We start from the raw sequence: 17,225 nt of genomic DNA, 5'->3' as shown, positions 1-17,225 counted from the left end.
AGCCTGGATACAGCTCACTGATTCTCTTCGGTGGCCAAAACTCAGAATGCTCAAAAGATGGGCAGTCTTTATACACACACACACACACACACACACACACACACACACTAGTGGCCTAGTGCACAAAATTTGTGTGGGAGGGGCGTGGAGGGTGTCCTTCAGCCTGGCCTGCACCCTCTTCAGTCTGGGAATCCCTCTCACAATCCTATCCGCTCACCTGCCTGCCTAATTGCCCCTAACCACTCTGCTGGCAGGCCTGCTTGCCCCCAGCTGCCCCCAGCTGCCCTCAGCCTGCTTAATCACCCCCAATTGACCCTCCCCCCCACTGGCCTGATCACCCCCAACTGCCCTTCCCTCCTGGCCTGATGGGCCCTAACCACCTCTATCTCAGCTCTGCCACCATAGCTGTGTCGGGAAGGATGTCCGGAAGGTCTCCTGGTCTAATTAGCATATTACCCTTTTTATTAGTGTAGACTAGAGGCCCTGTGTACAACATTTGTGCACAGGTAGGTTCCCTAGGCCTGGCTGGCGATCAGGGCCAATGTGTGGGGCAATCAGCAGGGTGATCAGGGGGCCCATGCTGGCACCCCGCCTTGGCTGGCCTAGGGCCTTGCAGGCTGGGTGCAGCTTCTGTGTTAAGCATCTGCCCCCTGGTGGTCAGTGCATCTTATAGTGACCAGTCGTTCTGTCATTTGGTCAATTGGCCTATTAGGCTTTTATTATATAGGGTATACATTCTTATTGACTTCAGAGAGGAAGACAGAGGGAGATAGAAACATCCATGATGAGAGAGAATCATGGACTGGCTGCCTCCTGCACACCTCTCACGGGGATCAAGCCCACAACCCTGGCATGTGCCCTGGCGGAGAATCAAACTGTGACCTCCTGGTTCATAGTTCGACCTCAACCACTGAGACACACTGCCTGAGCAAGATGGGCAGTCTCGGCAAGCAGTTAAAAAGCCCGAGCATTGTAGTTATGCACCTTGGAGAGTATGTTTCTGGGCCGAGATCCTCACATGGAATCATATTGATGCCCCACATGGAAGCCCTGGCTGTGTCCCCTGGGCATGACAGCTGTGTGATGTATCACCAGGTCCTGGCACTGCCCTGCAACCGGCCTCAGTGCCTGGGTGGGTGGGTTCGCCTTTTCTGACTATGACACAGGGTGATACTCAGAGCGCTGCTCACCTGGCATTTCTGTTGTGACAGTTATGGGAACATTCATGCATGTGAAAGCATTGGGGAAGTACGATGGAACTCTTTTTTTTTTTTTTTTTTTTTTTAATGTATTTCACCCCAACTGGTGTGGTTCAGCGGTTGAGCATTAACCTATGAACCAGGTCATTGTTTGATTCAGGTCAGGGCACATGCCTGGGTTGTGGACTTGATCCTCAGTAGGGGGCATGCAGGAGGAGGCAGCCAATCCATGATTCTTTCTCATCATTGATGTTTCTCTCTCTCTTTTTCTCTTCCTCTCTAAAATGTTTCTTTTAATCCTCACCTGAGGATATATTGTATTGATTTTAGAGAGAAAGAAAGAGAGTAAGAGAGAAACATCAATGTGAGAGAGAAACATCTCACTGCCTCCCATATGCACCCTATCCAGGGATTGAACCCGTGACTGTTCGGTGTCTAGGATGATGCTCCAACCCACTGAGCTATGGCCAGGGCATGTCACGACCCTTCAAAGAAGTGATTGTTCCTGGTCTCCTGTGTGGACCATCCCTGGGGCCCCCAGGAATCGCCACGATCCCCCGTTTCACCCCTTTGTCGTGGGCAAAAGTCATGTCTGTGTTTTCCTATGAATTCACCATTTGTCACTCACCAACATTTTATGTGCTTTTTTTTTAGAAAATAAATAACACCAATAAAGCTGTTACAGAAATTTGTTTGAAAGCCACAGAATACATTCAGCCCAATCCAGGTAACGTGGGACAATGTCTGGAACTGTCCTATTGCCCGTTCATGGTGACCCACACTGAACACCCACATTGGCTGTGCCCACCCTTGATGTGATCTAGAAACAATATCCTTGGGGTCTCAATCATGAAATGTGGATTTTGGTGTTTTTTTTGTTTGTTTTTTTTTTAGTATGTTTTTATTGATTTCAGAGAGGAAGGGAGAGGGAGACAGAGAGAGAAACATCAATGATGAGAGACAATCATTGGTCCGCTGCCTCCTGCACACCCTACACTGGGCCTCGAGCCCACAACCCAGGCCTGTGCCCTGACCGGGAATCAAATCGTGACCTCCTGGTTCACAGGTTGATGCTCAATCCCTGAGCCAAACCTGCTGGGCCTGAAATTCATTTTTTTGACATCTAGTCTCCAGCGACGCAGTGGTTGCCTGGGCTGATGAGAGCAGAGTGGACAGTCCTGGGATCCATTGGGAGGGCTCCTGGTTCGGCAGCTGGGCGCTGCTCAGCAAAGACACGTAGGAGATGCTTCAGAAATCCATTCAGCATTTTGTAAATGCTTGCTGCTTACTTAGACATTTCCTCCTTTTTTACTTACCTTTTTTGTTGTGGTTAATCCTCACCTGAGAATAGTTTTCCATTAATTTTTTAAAAATAAATCTTTATTGTTCAGATTATTACATATGTTCCTCTTCCCCCCCCCCCATAGCTCCCCTACACCTGATTCCCCACCCCACCCCATGCCCCTACCACCACCCCAGCCACTGTCTTCATCCATAGGTGTAAGATTTTTGTCCAATCTCTTCCTGAATCCCTCACATCCTCTTTCCCCTGAGAATTGTCAGTCCAATCCCTTTCTATGCCCCTGATTGTATTATATTCACCACTTTATTCTGTTCATCAGATTTTTTATTCACTTGATTTTTAGATTCACTTGTTGATAGATAGTTGTTGTTCATAATTTTTATCTTTACCTTTTTCTTCTTCTTCCTCTTCTTAAAGAATACCTTTTAGCATTTCATAAAATACTGGTTTGGTAGTTTTTTCTTGTCTGTGAAGCTCTTTATCTGACCTTCAATTCTAAATGATAGCTTTGCTGGATAGAGTAATCTTGGTTGTAGGTTCTTGCTGTTCATCACTTTGAATATTTCTTGCCATTCCCTTCTGGCCTGCATAGTTTTTGTTGAGAAATCAGCTGACAGTCACATGGGAACTGCCTTGTAGGTAACTAACTATTTTTCTTTTGCTGCTTTTAAGATTCTTTCTTTGTCTTTTGCCCTTGGTATTTTAATTATGATGTGTCTTGGTGAGGTCCTCTTTGGATTCCTTTTGTTTGGAGTTCTGTGTGTTTCCTGAGCTTGTAAGTCTATTTCTTTCATCAGGTAGGGAAAGTTTTCTGTCATTATCACTTCTAATAGGTTTTCAATACTTTTCTCTCTCTCTACTTCTGGCACCCCCATAATTTGGATGTTGGTACGCTTAACGTTGTCCCATAGGCTCCTTACACTATATTCATATTTTTGGATTCTTTTTTTCTTTTTGTTTTTCTGGTTGGGTGTTTTTTGTTTCCTTGTGTTTCAAATCTTTGATTCTTGGGGTCCTTTGATCTACTGTTGAATTTCTGTATATTCTTTATTTCAGACAGCATATGCTTAATTTCTGACTGGTCTTTTCTTTTTTTTTTTTTTTTTTTTGCATTCTCATTAAGATCTTCAAAGTTCTCACTAAGTTCCTCAGAGGTTTTTAGCAGATTCTTGAGTAACCTTATAAATGTGATTTTTAACTCTATGTCCAGTCTTCTGCTTTCCTCTGTTTCTTTCATTTGTGACCTGCCTCTTTGTCTCCACATTTTAGCTGCTTCCCTGAGTTGATGGAGTTGCTTTGTGTGCCAAGTGTCTTTTGGGCCCAGTGGCTCAAACTCCCCAAGGTGGACACTCTTGGTACACCAAGTTATGGGCTGCACAGTCTTGTTGTAGTTAAGCCTTGATTGTTGTTGGTATCACTGGGCAGAGTTGACCTCCAAACCAATTGGCTGTGAGGATCAGCAGTGTCTCCACTGGGAGAGCTTCTGTGCTCAGTTTGGATGGGGTGAGGTCTCAGAGCAGAGCAGGCAGCCTTGGTTTCCCATAAGCCCTGCCTTAAAAGGGTTGGGTCTCAGTGTCCTGTGGCAATGGCAGCTCGCACCTCTGAGAAAAAGCTGCTCTTAAGCTTTGCCTGCTGCCAGACAATCCTATTTCTTAGTGAATGAGTGTGGGTACCCAAAGTCTCACCTGGAACCGGAGTACATGTAGTTCGGGAAGCTTTGTTTCCCTCCAGAACGAGAAAGGCATCCACATGTTCAACTGCCCGAGCCCTCTCCACGAGCGTGCCTCCTTCCCTCTATATTCCACAGTTCCTCTGGGTCTCCGTGCCTCGAGGCAATAGCTGCATGCACCTCTGAGAGAAAGCTGCTCTTGAGCTTTGCCCACTGCCAGACAGTCTAGTTTTTCCCCCAATGAGTGTGGTACGCAAAGTCTCCCCTGGAACTGGAGTATGGTGCAGTCATGAGGCCCTGTTTCCCTTCAGAATAATCAAGGCAGCCACATATCCAGCCGCCCGGCCTTTCCTCTTGTGCATGCATGTCTCTGCATCTCTGCGTCTCTGCAACTCTTTCTTCCGTAGTACCCCAGGGTCTCAGTGCCCCGAGGCTATGGCAGAACACACCTCTGAGAGAAAGCTGTTCTCGGGCCCTGCCTGCTGCCAGACAGTACAGTTTCTCCCCGTATGTGTCTCACCCAGGACTGGATTACAGCACTATGGGGAGCCTTTGATCTGCTCTGGTTAGAGAAAGCCAGTCATGTATTCAGCTACATGCCCCTTCCTCTTGAGAGTGCACCTCTCGGTGTCTCTGCACCTCTGCCCTGTGTTTCAGTGTCCTTTTCTTTTTCTTTCTAGTTGTAGTTTTGAAATTGTTGTGCAAGGCAGCAGTATAGGTGTTCACTTATGCCACCATCTTAGTTTCTCCCCTCTTACTATTTGCTTTCTCCATTGATTTTTAGAGAGAGTGGAAGGGAGGGGGGGAGACAGAGAGAAACATCAATGTGAGAGAGACACATCCATGGGTTGCCTCCTGCACATGCCCCCATCAAGGCCAGGAGACCAAGGTACATGCCCTTCACCAGAATCAAACCTGGGACCTTTCAGTCCACAGGTTGACACTATCCACTGAGTCAGACCAACTAGGGCTCATTTACTTTTTGAAATACATTTTTATTGATTTCAGAGGGTAAGAGAGAAGGAGACAGAGACAGAAACATCCATGATGAGAGAGATCAAGGATCGGCTACCTCCTGTATGCCCCTCACTGGGGATGTGCCCTAACCAGAATGGAACTCGGGACCCTAAAGTCTGCACGCCAATGCCCTATCTACTGAGCCATACAGACTAGGGATAAATAAATTTTGAGAGAGACAGAGAGAGAGAGGTCCTGATATAGCCTGGTTTCATTGTGTGCACAATTTCCATTTCCCACATGAATCTGCAACCATTCGTTAGGCACCCACCTGGGTGATGCATGTGCCAATCACAGGAAAGAATAAATAGGTCACTGTGGCCCTTTGGCACCTTGGATCTCTGACATGTCACTCAATCTTGCTGGCTCATGCTCTGTGCCAGTGTGAGAGACTGTCCTGTCCCTTGAAGGAATTACAAATGACCCTGTCTTGAAGTATACAGAGTGAAGCTGAGAATGCTGAGCCCGGCGTCGAAGATCCACAACCAGGGGAAGGCCCTCGAGTTCCCGCAGCCGTTGGGCCTGCTGGGCAACTGCATGCTCAAGTATGGCCACGAGCTGGGTGAGGACTCCAACTTCGGTGAGTGTGCAGGGCCTGGAAGGCGGGCGGCCTGTGTCGCCTGTAAGTTATACACAAAGACTTTGTTTTTCTCTTCTTTTCTTTTTTGGATTGATTTCAGAGAGGAAAGGAGAGAGAGAGAGAAACATCAATGGTGAGAATCATGGTTTGGTTGCCTCTTGCGCGCCCCCTACTGGGGGTCTCAGGTATACCCTGAGCAGGCCTCAAACCCTGACCTCCTGGTTCCTAGGTTGATGCTCAAACACTGAGCCATGCAGGCTGGCTGCGAGATGCTTTTTGTTTGTTTGTTTATGTTAATTTTCACTTAAGGATCATTTTTATTTTTATTTTTATTTTTATTTTTATTTTTATGGAGAGTGGAAGAGAGAGGGAGAGAAGAGAAACATCAATATGCAAGAAACACATTGATTGGTTGCCTCTTTCATGAGCCCCGACCAGGGTCAGGTCCCGACCCAACAAGCCTGCAACCCAGGTACATGCCCTTGACCTGAATCGAACCTGGGACTCTGGTCCTGTAGGCTGACACTCTGCCCACTGACCACACCGGCCAGGGACCAGGATGTTTTTAAGAGAACCTGCAACCTCATTGTGCACAACTTCGAGGTCACCCTCTTGCAAATGAATGCTGATTAGCTGATGCCCTTAGCGGGCCACACTCGGCATGGCTGCCCATCCTGCTGGGAGCTCCCTGCAGGACACTGCCAGGCTTCCTCCACACCAGGGAGGATCCGGGTGCCTTTCCCTCAGAATGATCCAGGGAGAGGCCCCTGGATGACCTCACAGCAAAAGCTGAGATGAGATGTTCATTCATTCCTATTGGCATCTTTATTGGTGGGTACTTAGCCCTGAGGAGGACTCAATCCTTTTATTGTTTACTAGAGGCCCGGTGCACGAAATTCGTGGGGGTGGGGGGGAGGCAGGTGTTTCTCAGTCCAGCCTGCACCCTCTTTAATCTGGCATCCTATCAGGCCTAAACGGGCAATAGGACATCCCTTTTACAATCCAGGTCTGTCGGCTCCCAACCGTTCACTCGCCTGCCTTACTGCCCCTAACCACTTCTGCCTGCCACCCGGATCACCCCTAACCACTCCCCTTGCCAGCCTGATGGAAGCCTAACTATTTCACTGACAGCCCAATTGCCCCTAACTGGCCTCCCCTGCAGGCCTGGTTGGTGGCCCATAACCCCGAACTACCCTCCCTTGACAGCCTGGTAGCCCCTAACTTTCCTCCCTTGCAGGCTTGACCCCTCCCAACTGTCCTACTCGTCCACAATTGCCCTATCCTGCAGACCTGGGTTCCCAACAACTGCCATCCCCTGCAGTCCTGGTTCCCCCCCAACTGCCCTCCCCTGTTGGCCTGATCGCCCCCAACTGCCCTCCCCTGCAGCCTGTGTTCTTCTCAACTGCCCTCCCCTACAGGGGTGGGCACCCCTAACTGCCCTCCCCTGCAGCCTGTGTTCCCCTCAACTGCCCTCCCCTACTGGGGTGGGAACCCCTAACTGCCCTCCTCTTTAGGCCATCTTTTGGCAGCCATCTTATTTCCACATGGGGACAGTTATCTTTGACCACATGGGTGGAGCCATTTTGTGTGTTGAAGTGATGGTCAATTTGCATATTACTCTTTTATTAGATAGGATAGAGGCCTGGTATAAAGGTGGGGGCTGGCTGGATTGCCCTGATGGGTGTCCCAGATCAGGGTGGGGGCTCCCTTGGGGTGTGGAGCAGCCTGGGTGAGGGTCCTGTGGTAGTTTTCAGGGCAGACATGCCCCCAAGGGATGAGGGCCCATACTGTAGGGGTAGGACAGCCTGCGTGAGGGACTGAGGGCTGTTTTCAAGCTGGCCACACCACCTTTAGGGTGGAGGTTCCCGCTGGAGTGCCTGGCCAGCCTGGGTGAGGGGCTGGTGATTGTTTGCAGGCTGGTCATGCCCCCAGCGGGGACCCTCACCCCAGGGGGCATGGCCAGCCTGGGTAAGATGCTGAGGGCTGTTTTTTGGCTGGCAACATCCCCTTCAGGGTGGTGGTCCTCACTGTGCGCCTGATGAGGGACTGATAGCTGTTTGCAGGCTGGCCATGCCCCCCAGCAGGGACTCTTATTCCATCCCCCCAGAAACCAGACCCCAGCCACTCCATGAGTGGTGGCCACAGCAGGCTAGAAGCTTGGGTTGCCCCTGATGACCCAGGGTTTTAGCCCCTTCTTTTTTTTTTTTTTTTTTTTTTTCTCCAGCCACTCCTTCAGCAGAGGCTAGGGTGCATGGGAATCTTGGCTTCCTCTGTCAGCGGGGGCAACCCCAGTCTCTGCTCCTGTCAGCTCCATGGCCGCTGCCGTCTTTATTAGGTTAATTTGCATACTCGCTCCGCTCCGGATTGGCTGGTGGGTGTAGCAGAAAGATGGTAAATTTGCATGTTTTTCTTTTATTAGTGTAGAAGATTACATGCAATAAACATTCATTTTTCAATAAAACATATTTTAATCACTATAATTACTAGAGGCCCGGTGCACAAAATTCATGCATGGGGATTGTCCCTCTCATAATTCAGGAATGCTGGCTCCCAACTGCTCACCTGCCTACCTGCCTAATTGCCCCTAACCGTTTCTGCCTACCAGCCTAATCACCCCCTAACCACTCCCCTGCCAGCCTGATCGATGCCTAACTGCTCCCCTACCAGCCTGATTGCCCCTAACTACCCGCCCCTGCTGGCCTGGTCACCTTTAACTGCCCTCCCTTAACAGCCTGGTTGTCCTTAACTGCCTTTCCCTGCTCACCTGATTTCCCATAACTGCCTCCCATACTGGTCTGGTCACCTTAACTGCCCTCCCCTGCCGACCTGATTGTCCCCAACTGTCCTCCCCTACAGGCCTGGTTGCCCCCAACTGCTCTTCTTTGCTGGTCCAATCACCCTACAATGCCCTACCTTGCTAACCTGGTACCCCTAACTACCCTCCCCTGCCAGTCTGGTCCCACCCAATTGCCCTCCCTTGCAAGTGTGGTCCCTCTCAACTACCGACCCTTGCTGGCCTAGTCATCCACAACTGCCCTACCATCTTGTGGTGGCCATCTTGTGTCCAGATGGGGGAGGCCCTCTTATGTGTTGGAGTGATGGTCAATTTGCATATTACCCTTTTATTAGATAGGATTACTAGCTACACAGTGCACAAAATCATGCACCTTGAAAGAAACTTTGGGCTGTGAGGCTGTATTTGGCACAGGGGGAGGTCTCAGCCCATCCTCCATACCTCTGCCCAGCCCCTCCTGCTATGGCTTCTGAAGGTGCCAAGTAATTTGGGCCGGCACTGGCAGTGGGTTCAAGCAGCAACTCTGGCACCAGCAGTGGGTGAAAGTGGCAGCTGCCAGCCCAGATCTCCCCTCAGGAGCAGGAGGAGGTGGAGAAGCCCTGAGAGATCACAGCTGGCAGCTACTTCTCACACCACTGAAGGTGCTAAGCAATCAGGATCAGCTCTGGCTACTCATGTGGATACAAGTGTGCCTCCAGCACCAGCAATGGGTGTGTGTGTGGCCAGGGCTGGCAATAGGTCTGAGCACCAGGCAGGACCTCAGCACACTAGAGCAAAGAATTTTCAGTAACCACCAAAGGCTCACCCCGGTCTGTCGCCCCCACTCACCTGCTCCGCCATCCCGCTGTGGCCAACGCCCTCCAGGTTCCACACACGAACCCTGGTGATCAATGCACGTCATAGCAGCCCATTGTTCTGTTTGTTCCATTGGTCTTTTGCATATTAGCCTCTTATTATATAGAATAGTCAGTAGTTGAGTTTTGACCTAAGAACCAGGAGGTCACGGTGTGATTTCAGTCAAGGGCACATGCCCGGGATGTGGGCTTGATCCCCAGGAGGGGCCATGCAGAAGGCAGATGATTCATGATTCTCTCTCATCATTGCTGTTTCTCTCTCTCCCTCTCCCTTCCTCTCTGAAATCCATAAAAAATATGTTTAAAGAAAGAGAAAGTTTTTGTGTTTATTCTTTTCTGAGTCAGTCCCTCAGCAAAGACCTTGTTAAATAAACCATCACCCACATACCTTGGGCAAGAAGTGAATAGTGCCTCCAACCTCTGGGTGCTCCATGAACACCCAGCTTTTTATTTGTGCTTCTGTCCCAGGCGGTGCGATGATCGAAATGGGCAATGCCATGAAGCTGATGGCAGAGGTGAAAAAATCATTTGACATTAACGTCAAGGAAACCTTTATTGATCCACTCCAGTTAGTCTACGACGAAGAATTAAAACAGATTTCAGTAAGTTTTCTCAGCTATAAACCCCCGGCGTTGCTATATAAAATGATGTTTGTAGTTAAAACTGTGGGGACATGTCTGTAGGGAGCCAGCAACAGCATCACCTTAGTGTGGGCAGTGACACAGATAAGCACTCAGTGATGTTCACCTGTCCCCCTGGGTGGGAGCCCCAGAGCCATGAGCCCTTTATCCTGTAGCTGTGTGTGTGTGTGCGTGTGTGTGTGTGTGTGTGTGTGTGTGTTATGGTAAAGGTGTTTACTTATTTTAATCCTCATCTGAGGATATTTGTTCCATTGATTTTAATTTATTTTTAAAAAATTTTATTGATTTCAGAGAAAAACGGAGTGGGAGAGATAGAAAGATCAGTGATGAGAGAGAATCTTTAATGGGCTGCCTCCAGTTTGCCCCCCACAAGGAAGTGACCCTGCAATCCAGGCATGTGTCTTGGCCAATTTGTACCCAGGACCCTTCAGCACACAGACTGACACTCTATCTACTGAGCCAAAAACAGCTAAGGCTGTTCCATTGGTTTTTAGAGAGAGTGGAAGAGAGAGGGAGAGAGAGAGAGAAACATCAATGTGAGAAAAACATATTGACTGGTTGCCTCCTGCTCACACCCTAACCACCACCCCTGCTGGGGAGAAGCCTACAACCAGAATGGAATGCCAGACCCTTAGGTCTGAAGGCTGACACTCTATCCACTGAGCCACACAGGCTAGGGCTCTCTTGTGGCTTATTGAATCCAGAAAGTAACCAAGCTAAGGTACTTATTTCCACAACCATTGTTCGCAGCAAATGATTCTTAAACTGTGCAGTGGATTTTTTACAATGAAAATAATAACCTCGTTGCATTATATATATATATAGTGCAATGAGGTTATTATTTTATATGTATGTATTTGTATATGTATGTATTTGTATTTATTTAAGAGAGAGAGAGAAATATCAATGATGGGAGAGAATCATTGATCCATTGTCTCCTGCACATCCCCTACTGGGACTGAGCACACAACCCAGGCATGTGCCCTGACCGGGAATCAAATTGACCTGTGTTTTAGGTTGATGCTCAACCACTGAGCCATACCACTCAGGCCTCATTGCCTCTTTTGATACATGGCACAAGTGGTCATTAATTTCCAGGACTTTATTTTATATTGGAGGGCTTTCTAAAATGGCCATATGGAGCTCACACACAAGAGGAGGTGTGTGTTTCGTTCATGGTAGTGTTTATTCAACTCATTTTGTAACTGTTGGTGAACCTTATGGAAGACACACAATTACTCCAGAACAAGCATGTCAAACTCAAAGCTAACATGGGCTGTAAAAAAAAAAAAGGTTTCAATTTTTATGAAAAGGTAGGTTTATTTTGATAGAGACATGTTGAATACAAAGGGCTGAAATAAATAAGTCATCATTCACATAAAATAATAGACCATTTTAATACAAATATTTTTTCTTATACATTGTCTTAGCAGATATTGAATAACTGCACAAATGAATAAGTGTTTATGCAAATGAACCCATTTTTCTTGTTCTCTGAAAGCGAGATATTTTCTGTTGTGCTCACCAAACAAGTCAGTCCAAGAATAATGACATGGCCATTGGCTGCTAAAATATTCACTGCTAGTATTAGGGGAGAGAAATTGTGCATCTGCTCATAGGTGAGTAAGGGAAAGAAATGCAACACAATGATAGTAATCAGTCATTAGCAAACATTGCAGTTAGTTATTAAGAATCTACACTAATAAAAGAGTAAGATGTAAATTGACCATACCTTTGTGACGACCACCAGCCAATCAGGAGTGAATATGCAAATTAACCCAACAAATGTGGTGGGTTATTTTGCATATGCAGGCTCCAAGTGGCTGAGGCTAGATGCTTGTGCCATTGCCATGGCAACAACACAGGCATTCATCACCGCCCCAGCTGCTCTGAGCAGTGTGGGTAAGGCAGAAAGGTGGCTCCTGCTGGAGTGAAGGTGGTGCTGGCAGCCAGGGGAAAGTAGGCACATTCTTGCCTGAATCTTTGTGCATTGGGCCTCTAGTTATCTATAATATGATATTGTCAAAATTAAGTTGTAAAATCTTTATTACAACCTTCCTTACATATCTTTATATTGGCTGGGCCACAAAAATACTTGTTGTGGGCTGCACGCAGACAGCAGGCCATGCATTCGACATGCTAGCTCTGGAAGATACTAGGGATGTGTGTTTTTATCATCTGTTTCTTAATAAGGATTTGACAATGGTGCCAGAAGACATATCCCTATTTTTGCTATAGTTAATTTGGTTGGAAATTAAGGACATTAAGAGAGCTGGAGTGAGGGGTCCTGTAAAAATTTTTGAAAATGGAATCTGAGTGTCAATACTGTGTCTTTATGTTCCATATTTACAATCATCTATCATCCATCCATCCACTCATTTATGCTATCACTCACCCAGCAATCCACTTATCTGATCTTCCGTCCATTCATTCATGCTATCATCCACCCATCCATCCATCCACCCATCCACCCATCCACCTATCAATCCATTCGTCCATCCATCTATCCATTTACTAGAAGCCCAATGCACAAAATTTGTGCAAGGGGCTTGGCCCTCACAGCCCCAGCCAGCCCTCGCAGTCCGACTTCATCAGGAAGGTTGTCTGGAATGCCAGTTGTCATTTGGATGGTCACTTTATTGTTTGGTCTAATTACCATGTTAGTGCTTTATTATATAGGATGCTATGATCCATCCATCCACCTATCCATTTATTTATGCTATTATCCATTCATCCGCCCATCCATCCATTCATTTATGCTATCATCCATCCAACCATCTATCCACCCATCCATCCATTTTTGCTATCATCCCTCCATGAATCCATGCATCCATTCATCCATTTATGGTATCATCCCTCCATGAATCCATGCATCCATTCATCCATTTATGGTATCATCCCTCCATGCATTTATCCATTCATCCATGTATGCTGTCATCCATCAAACATCCATTCATTTACTTCATAAATATTCCTTGATAATTTACAGGGAAAGAAACATCTCCTAGATGCTGAGGGGCTGACCAAAAAGAAAAAAGTAACTGAGTCCTTGCTCCCTAAAATGTAGACCTAGAAAAAGTAATGACCTTCCTTGTAGAGGCACGGCAGGCCTCCCTGGGTCACATGCCGAAGTAGCAGCTCCAGGTCTGTCTCCTCTCCCTCAGAACCAACTGAAGAGGCTGGAGGGCCGCCGCCTGGACTACGATTATAAAAGGAAGCTTGTCGGAAAGATCCCCAACAACGAGATCACACAAGCAATGGAAAAGTTGGAGGAGTCCAAGGAGATAGCAGGGAGAAGCATGTTTAATTTTTTAGAAAATGACGTAAGTATTGACCCCAAGCAGGAGACCCTCCTGGGAATAAAAACATTGTATGTTTGTGGGGAAGCTCTGGGAGCCTTTGTTATAAAAGTTTCCAGAGATACTTGTGGCCCAGTGCACAGATTCATTCACATTGAAAGTAAATTAATTAGAGGAAAGATTCCTGAGGTACATATGTTACTGAAAAAATTAAATGTCAAAATAGTATATCTATCTAATAAAGAGGTAATATGCTAATTGACCATCACACCCTCACAAAGATGGTGGTGCCCACAGCCAATAAGGAGGGGATATGCTAACTGACTGTCACACCCTAAAAATGGTAGCCCCCAACCCCCTCAGCACCTGCCTCCAGAGTCCCCCAGTTCCCCAGCCTCCCAGAGCCAGCCCGAGGCACAGGCAAGCTTTGAATGGCAGCTGCCCAGCCTCTCAGAGCCACCCAAGGCTCAGGTAACCAGGGCCAGCCAAGGCTTGAGCTGCCAGCAGTGGAAGAAACAGTTGTGATGGGGGCGTCACCTTCCCCTGAGAGTTGGGTAGCCTCCTGCCCCTAAGGGCTCCCAGACTATGAGAGGGGGCAGACCAGGCTCATGGACCCCCCTCTCCAGTGCATCAATTTTCATGCACTGGGCCTCTAGTACTATTATAAAATTAAAATGTGCATGATTGGCACCAATGACAGCTATATTTGTATTGCGTATGCGCGAGTCATTATTTATTTTTAAATTGCTAGTGTGCGTCATATATACTAGATAATCTGTCAGATGGATGTATAGTCAGCCACTTAGCCTTTTATATATAGAGATATATTTAATTGATTTCAGAGGGAAAGGGAGAGAAACATCAATGATGAAAGAGAATCATGGATCAACTGCCTCCTGCATGCCCCCTACTGGGGATCCAGCCCACAACCCAGGCATGTGCCCTGACTGGAATTGAACCATAACCTGATTTCTAGGTCAGCACTCAACCACTGAGCCACAGCGGCCATGTCCCAGTATTTCATTCTAAGTGTGGTGTGGGAAGCAGAGTCCACCACACACAGCTGGTGCTTATGGCCTGAATACAGCTGGGGGCCTCCATATGACAACAGTCTCAGCTTAGTAACCACCTCTCCCTTGGTTGCATTGAGCACCTACTATGTGTGTGCACAGCGTCCCAGGATGCATGTCTTTCCTGATGTCAGTCAGGAATGGAGAAAGTGCCTAGTGTTAAATGCATCTCTCCATGACATAATCGTGCAAGAGAAGTGCTGCTGATGTCCCCTCCGACCCTCTCAGCCACATAGTGTTTCAAAGAATGGTCATTTAGCCCTAGCTGGTTTGGCTCAGTGCAAAGAGCTTAGGTCTGTGGATGAAAGGGTCCCAGTTTCAGGCATGTACCTTGGTTTCAGGCTTTATCCCAACTCTGGTTGAGTCATGTGCAAAGGCAAACTAATCGATGTGTCTCTCTCACATCAATGTTTCTTTCTCTGTCTCTCTCTCCCTTCCACTCTCAAAAAACCAATAGAAGGAATATCCTCACATGAGGATTCAAAACAAAACAAAAAGAATGTTCATTTAGTTCTCTTCCATGATTCCTTTTCATGTTCTGCAATGCCACGCAGATTGCAAACAGGGTGTTAAAATAGAAATTCACTTTCCTGAGGACAGAGGTGGCAGTCTACTAGGATCACATGAGGTTGAGGCCCTGCCCGCCACGCAGGAGAGGTGGGGAGAGGGAGAGAGGTGGTGGTGGCGGGCCGGAAGTCTTGCAGGAATATTTCTGCAACAGGTCACTAGTTGATTTATAGAGCGAGAGGAAGAGAGAGGTAGAGACAGAGGGAAACATCCATGTGAGAGAAATGTCTATCGGTTGCCTCCTGCAGGTGCACTGACCAGGGCCCTGGCCAGGGAGGAGCCTGCAACCAAGGCACATGCCCTTGACCAGAATCGATCCTGGGACCCTTTGGTCTGTAGGCCGATGCTCTCAGATCGATGAACTTTATAGCATAATAGAAAATCTGAGAATATTCTCTGTGGGATAGTCGGCATTTTATTGAGTTAAAACACATTTATAATCAGAACTCCATGTGCACATGTGTGGCCGGCATCACTAGCTCTATTCCCCATGGATCTGAATGATGCTCACCAGCTCCTGTGACATTAAATGAGCCAAGGTGGATGGGGCTTCCTGCAAGGCCTGGTCCCTGGGCTCATGTCCCACCTCCGGCCCCCATGGGCTCCAGCCTCCAGGTACTAACATCCCCTTCCCTGCAGGTAGAGCAAGTCGGCCAGTTGGCCCAGTTTGTCCAGGCGGCTCTAGAATATCACCAGCAGTCGGCTGACATCCTGCAGATGCTGCAGAAGAAGCTGTGGATTCGGTAAGAGCCTCCCGCGCCCGCCCAGGGATGCAGGGTCCCAACAGTGGGAACCACTCCCTCTGGCTCTCTGCTCTCCGTCTCCCCCGCCCCTCCCATTGTCCATTTCTTTCTTTCTTTCTTTCTTTCTTTCTTTCTTTCTTTCTTTCTTTCTTCTTTCTCTCTCTCTCTCTCTCTCTCTCTCTCTCTCTCTCTCTCTCTCTCTCTTTCTAAAAAATATATTGTTATTGATTTCAGAAAGGAAGGGATAGGGAGATAGAAACATCAATGATGAGGGGAGGCATGGACTGGCTGCTTCCTGCATGCCCCCCACTGGGGATCAAGCCTGTAATCTGGGCATGTGCCCTGACTGGGAATGAACCATGACCTCCTGCTTCATAGGTTGATGCTCAACCACTGAGCCATGGCCGCCTGGCTACTCAAGACTTTTTTGAGAATGAGTGATATCCTATGAAGTATGCATGGTACCCTGTGCATTAAAGTGAGGGGTGAACAAAAACAAAACAAAACACAAATTTACCCTATTGTTTGGCCAGGTTTGGTTAACAGAAAATTGTCTTACATAGGACTAGCATAATGAATATATGTGAAGGGGTTTTGGCTTGTATCAACACTCTTCTGACAAAGGGAAAAGTGGTGTCTGATCAGCAAGGTGTCCCCTCTGTAATCAGGTGGTCAATGGGAGCTCACAGGAGCAGCATTTCGTTTTCTGTCTTTGTTTCCCGGAGAAAAAGAGACAGAACATAAAAGCCCCTCCCACTGGCAAAATCCTGCTGGTCACAGAGGAGCTAAGCCCCTCCTACTGTCAGGATCGTGCTGCTGACTCAGGAGCTAAGTCCCTCTCACTGTCAGGAACCTGCTGGTCACACAGGAGCAAAGTCCCTCCCACATGAGCTACACTCCTCCCACAAAAGGTAAGCTCCTCCCACTGATAGGATCCTGTTGGTCACATAGGAGCTAAACCCCTCCTACCTGATCTAAGCCCCTCCCATTGGCAGGGTCCTGCTGGCGCTTAACTCCCAGGTGATCACTACCCATTGCCAAGACCAACTTCACAATAGACGCTCTTCCAAGGCATGGTTGAACATTGACATCTCGAAGTGTCACCTCTAGCACTTTGGGCTACTCCAGAGTCAGGGTATAAAAGTCACCTCCACCTCTCCCCTCAGTGTGTAGGTGTGTGTGTGTGTGTGTGTGTGTTACAGAATCGCGGCTGCCTCCACTCTGGACACAAGAAATGTCAGGCCCCAGCCCCTGAGAAGGTGTCCCAGTTCATTCAACCTGTCCATCTCCTACTCGAAAGGTGAGATGCCCACACTGGGGCCAGGTGCGCCCTGCGGGAGGGTCTGCCAGAAGCCTGTGATCCCTGCGTGTGGCCTGTGCTCCTCTGCCACTGAAGACACTGACACCCTGAATTTCCTACATCCCCTCTTCCCCTACCACCATCCCCAGGAACTCCCCTTTCCCTGCTTCCTGGACTCAGGTACTTATA

The 17,225-nt window shown here is 47.9% G+C and overlaps 1 protein-coding gene and 1 long non-coding RNA gene across 2 annotated transcripts in view; both read left to right on the top strand.

Moving 5' to 3' along the window:
• LOC311615901 (endophilin-A3-like) overlaps positions 1-9,964 on the top strand; it is a gene marked incomplete at its 3' end in the record, with an annotated part of 279,642 nt that extends 269,678 nt beyond the window's left edge. The window contains exons 3-5 of the mRNA XM_084907008.1: positions 1,854-1,926; positions 5,625-5,768; positions 9,885-9,964. Of these exons, the coding sequence (XP_084763134.1) occupies positions 1,854-1,926; positions 5,625-5,768; positions 9,885-9,964 (297 nt within the window). The remainder of the gene's footprint in view (positions 1-1,853; positions 1,927-5,624; positions 5,769-9,884) is intronic.
• A 31-nt stretch (positions 9,965-9,995) lies between these two features.
• On the top strand, positions 9,996-15,970 carry LOC311615900. Its single transcript, XR_014793827.1, has 3 exons — positions 9,996-10,018; positions 13,222-13,380; positions 15,633-15,970. It is a non-coding gene; the product is annotated as an uncharacterized lncRNA (long non-coding RNA).
• Positions 15,971-17,225: the final 1,255 nt, after the last annotated feature.

This window comes from Pipistrellus hanaki (genome assembly GCF_964339955.1).
Source record: "Pipistrellus hanaki genome assembly, contig: scaffold_36, whole genome shotgun sequence".
In the NCBI taxonomy this organism is placed as follows: Eukaryota; Metazoa; Chordata; class Mammalia; order Chiroptera; family Vespertilionidae; genus Pipistrellus; species Pipistrellus hanaki.
The sequence above is the reverse complement of the archived record's forward strand: the minus strand, read 5'-3'. Positions and strand labels throughout refer to the sequence as shown.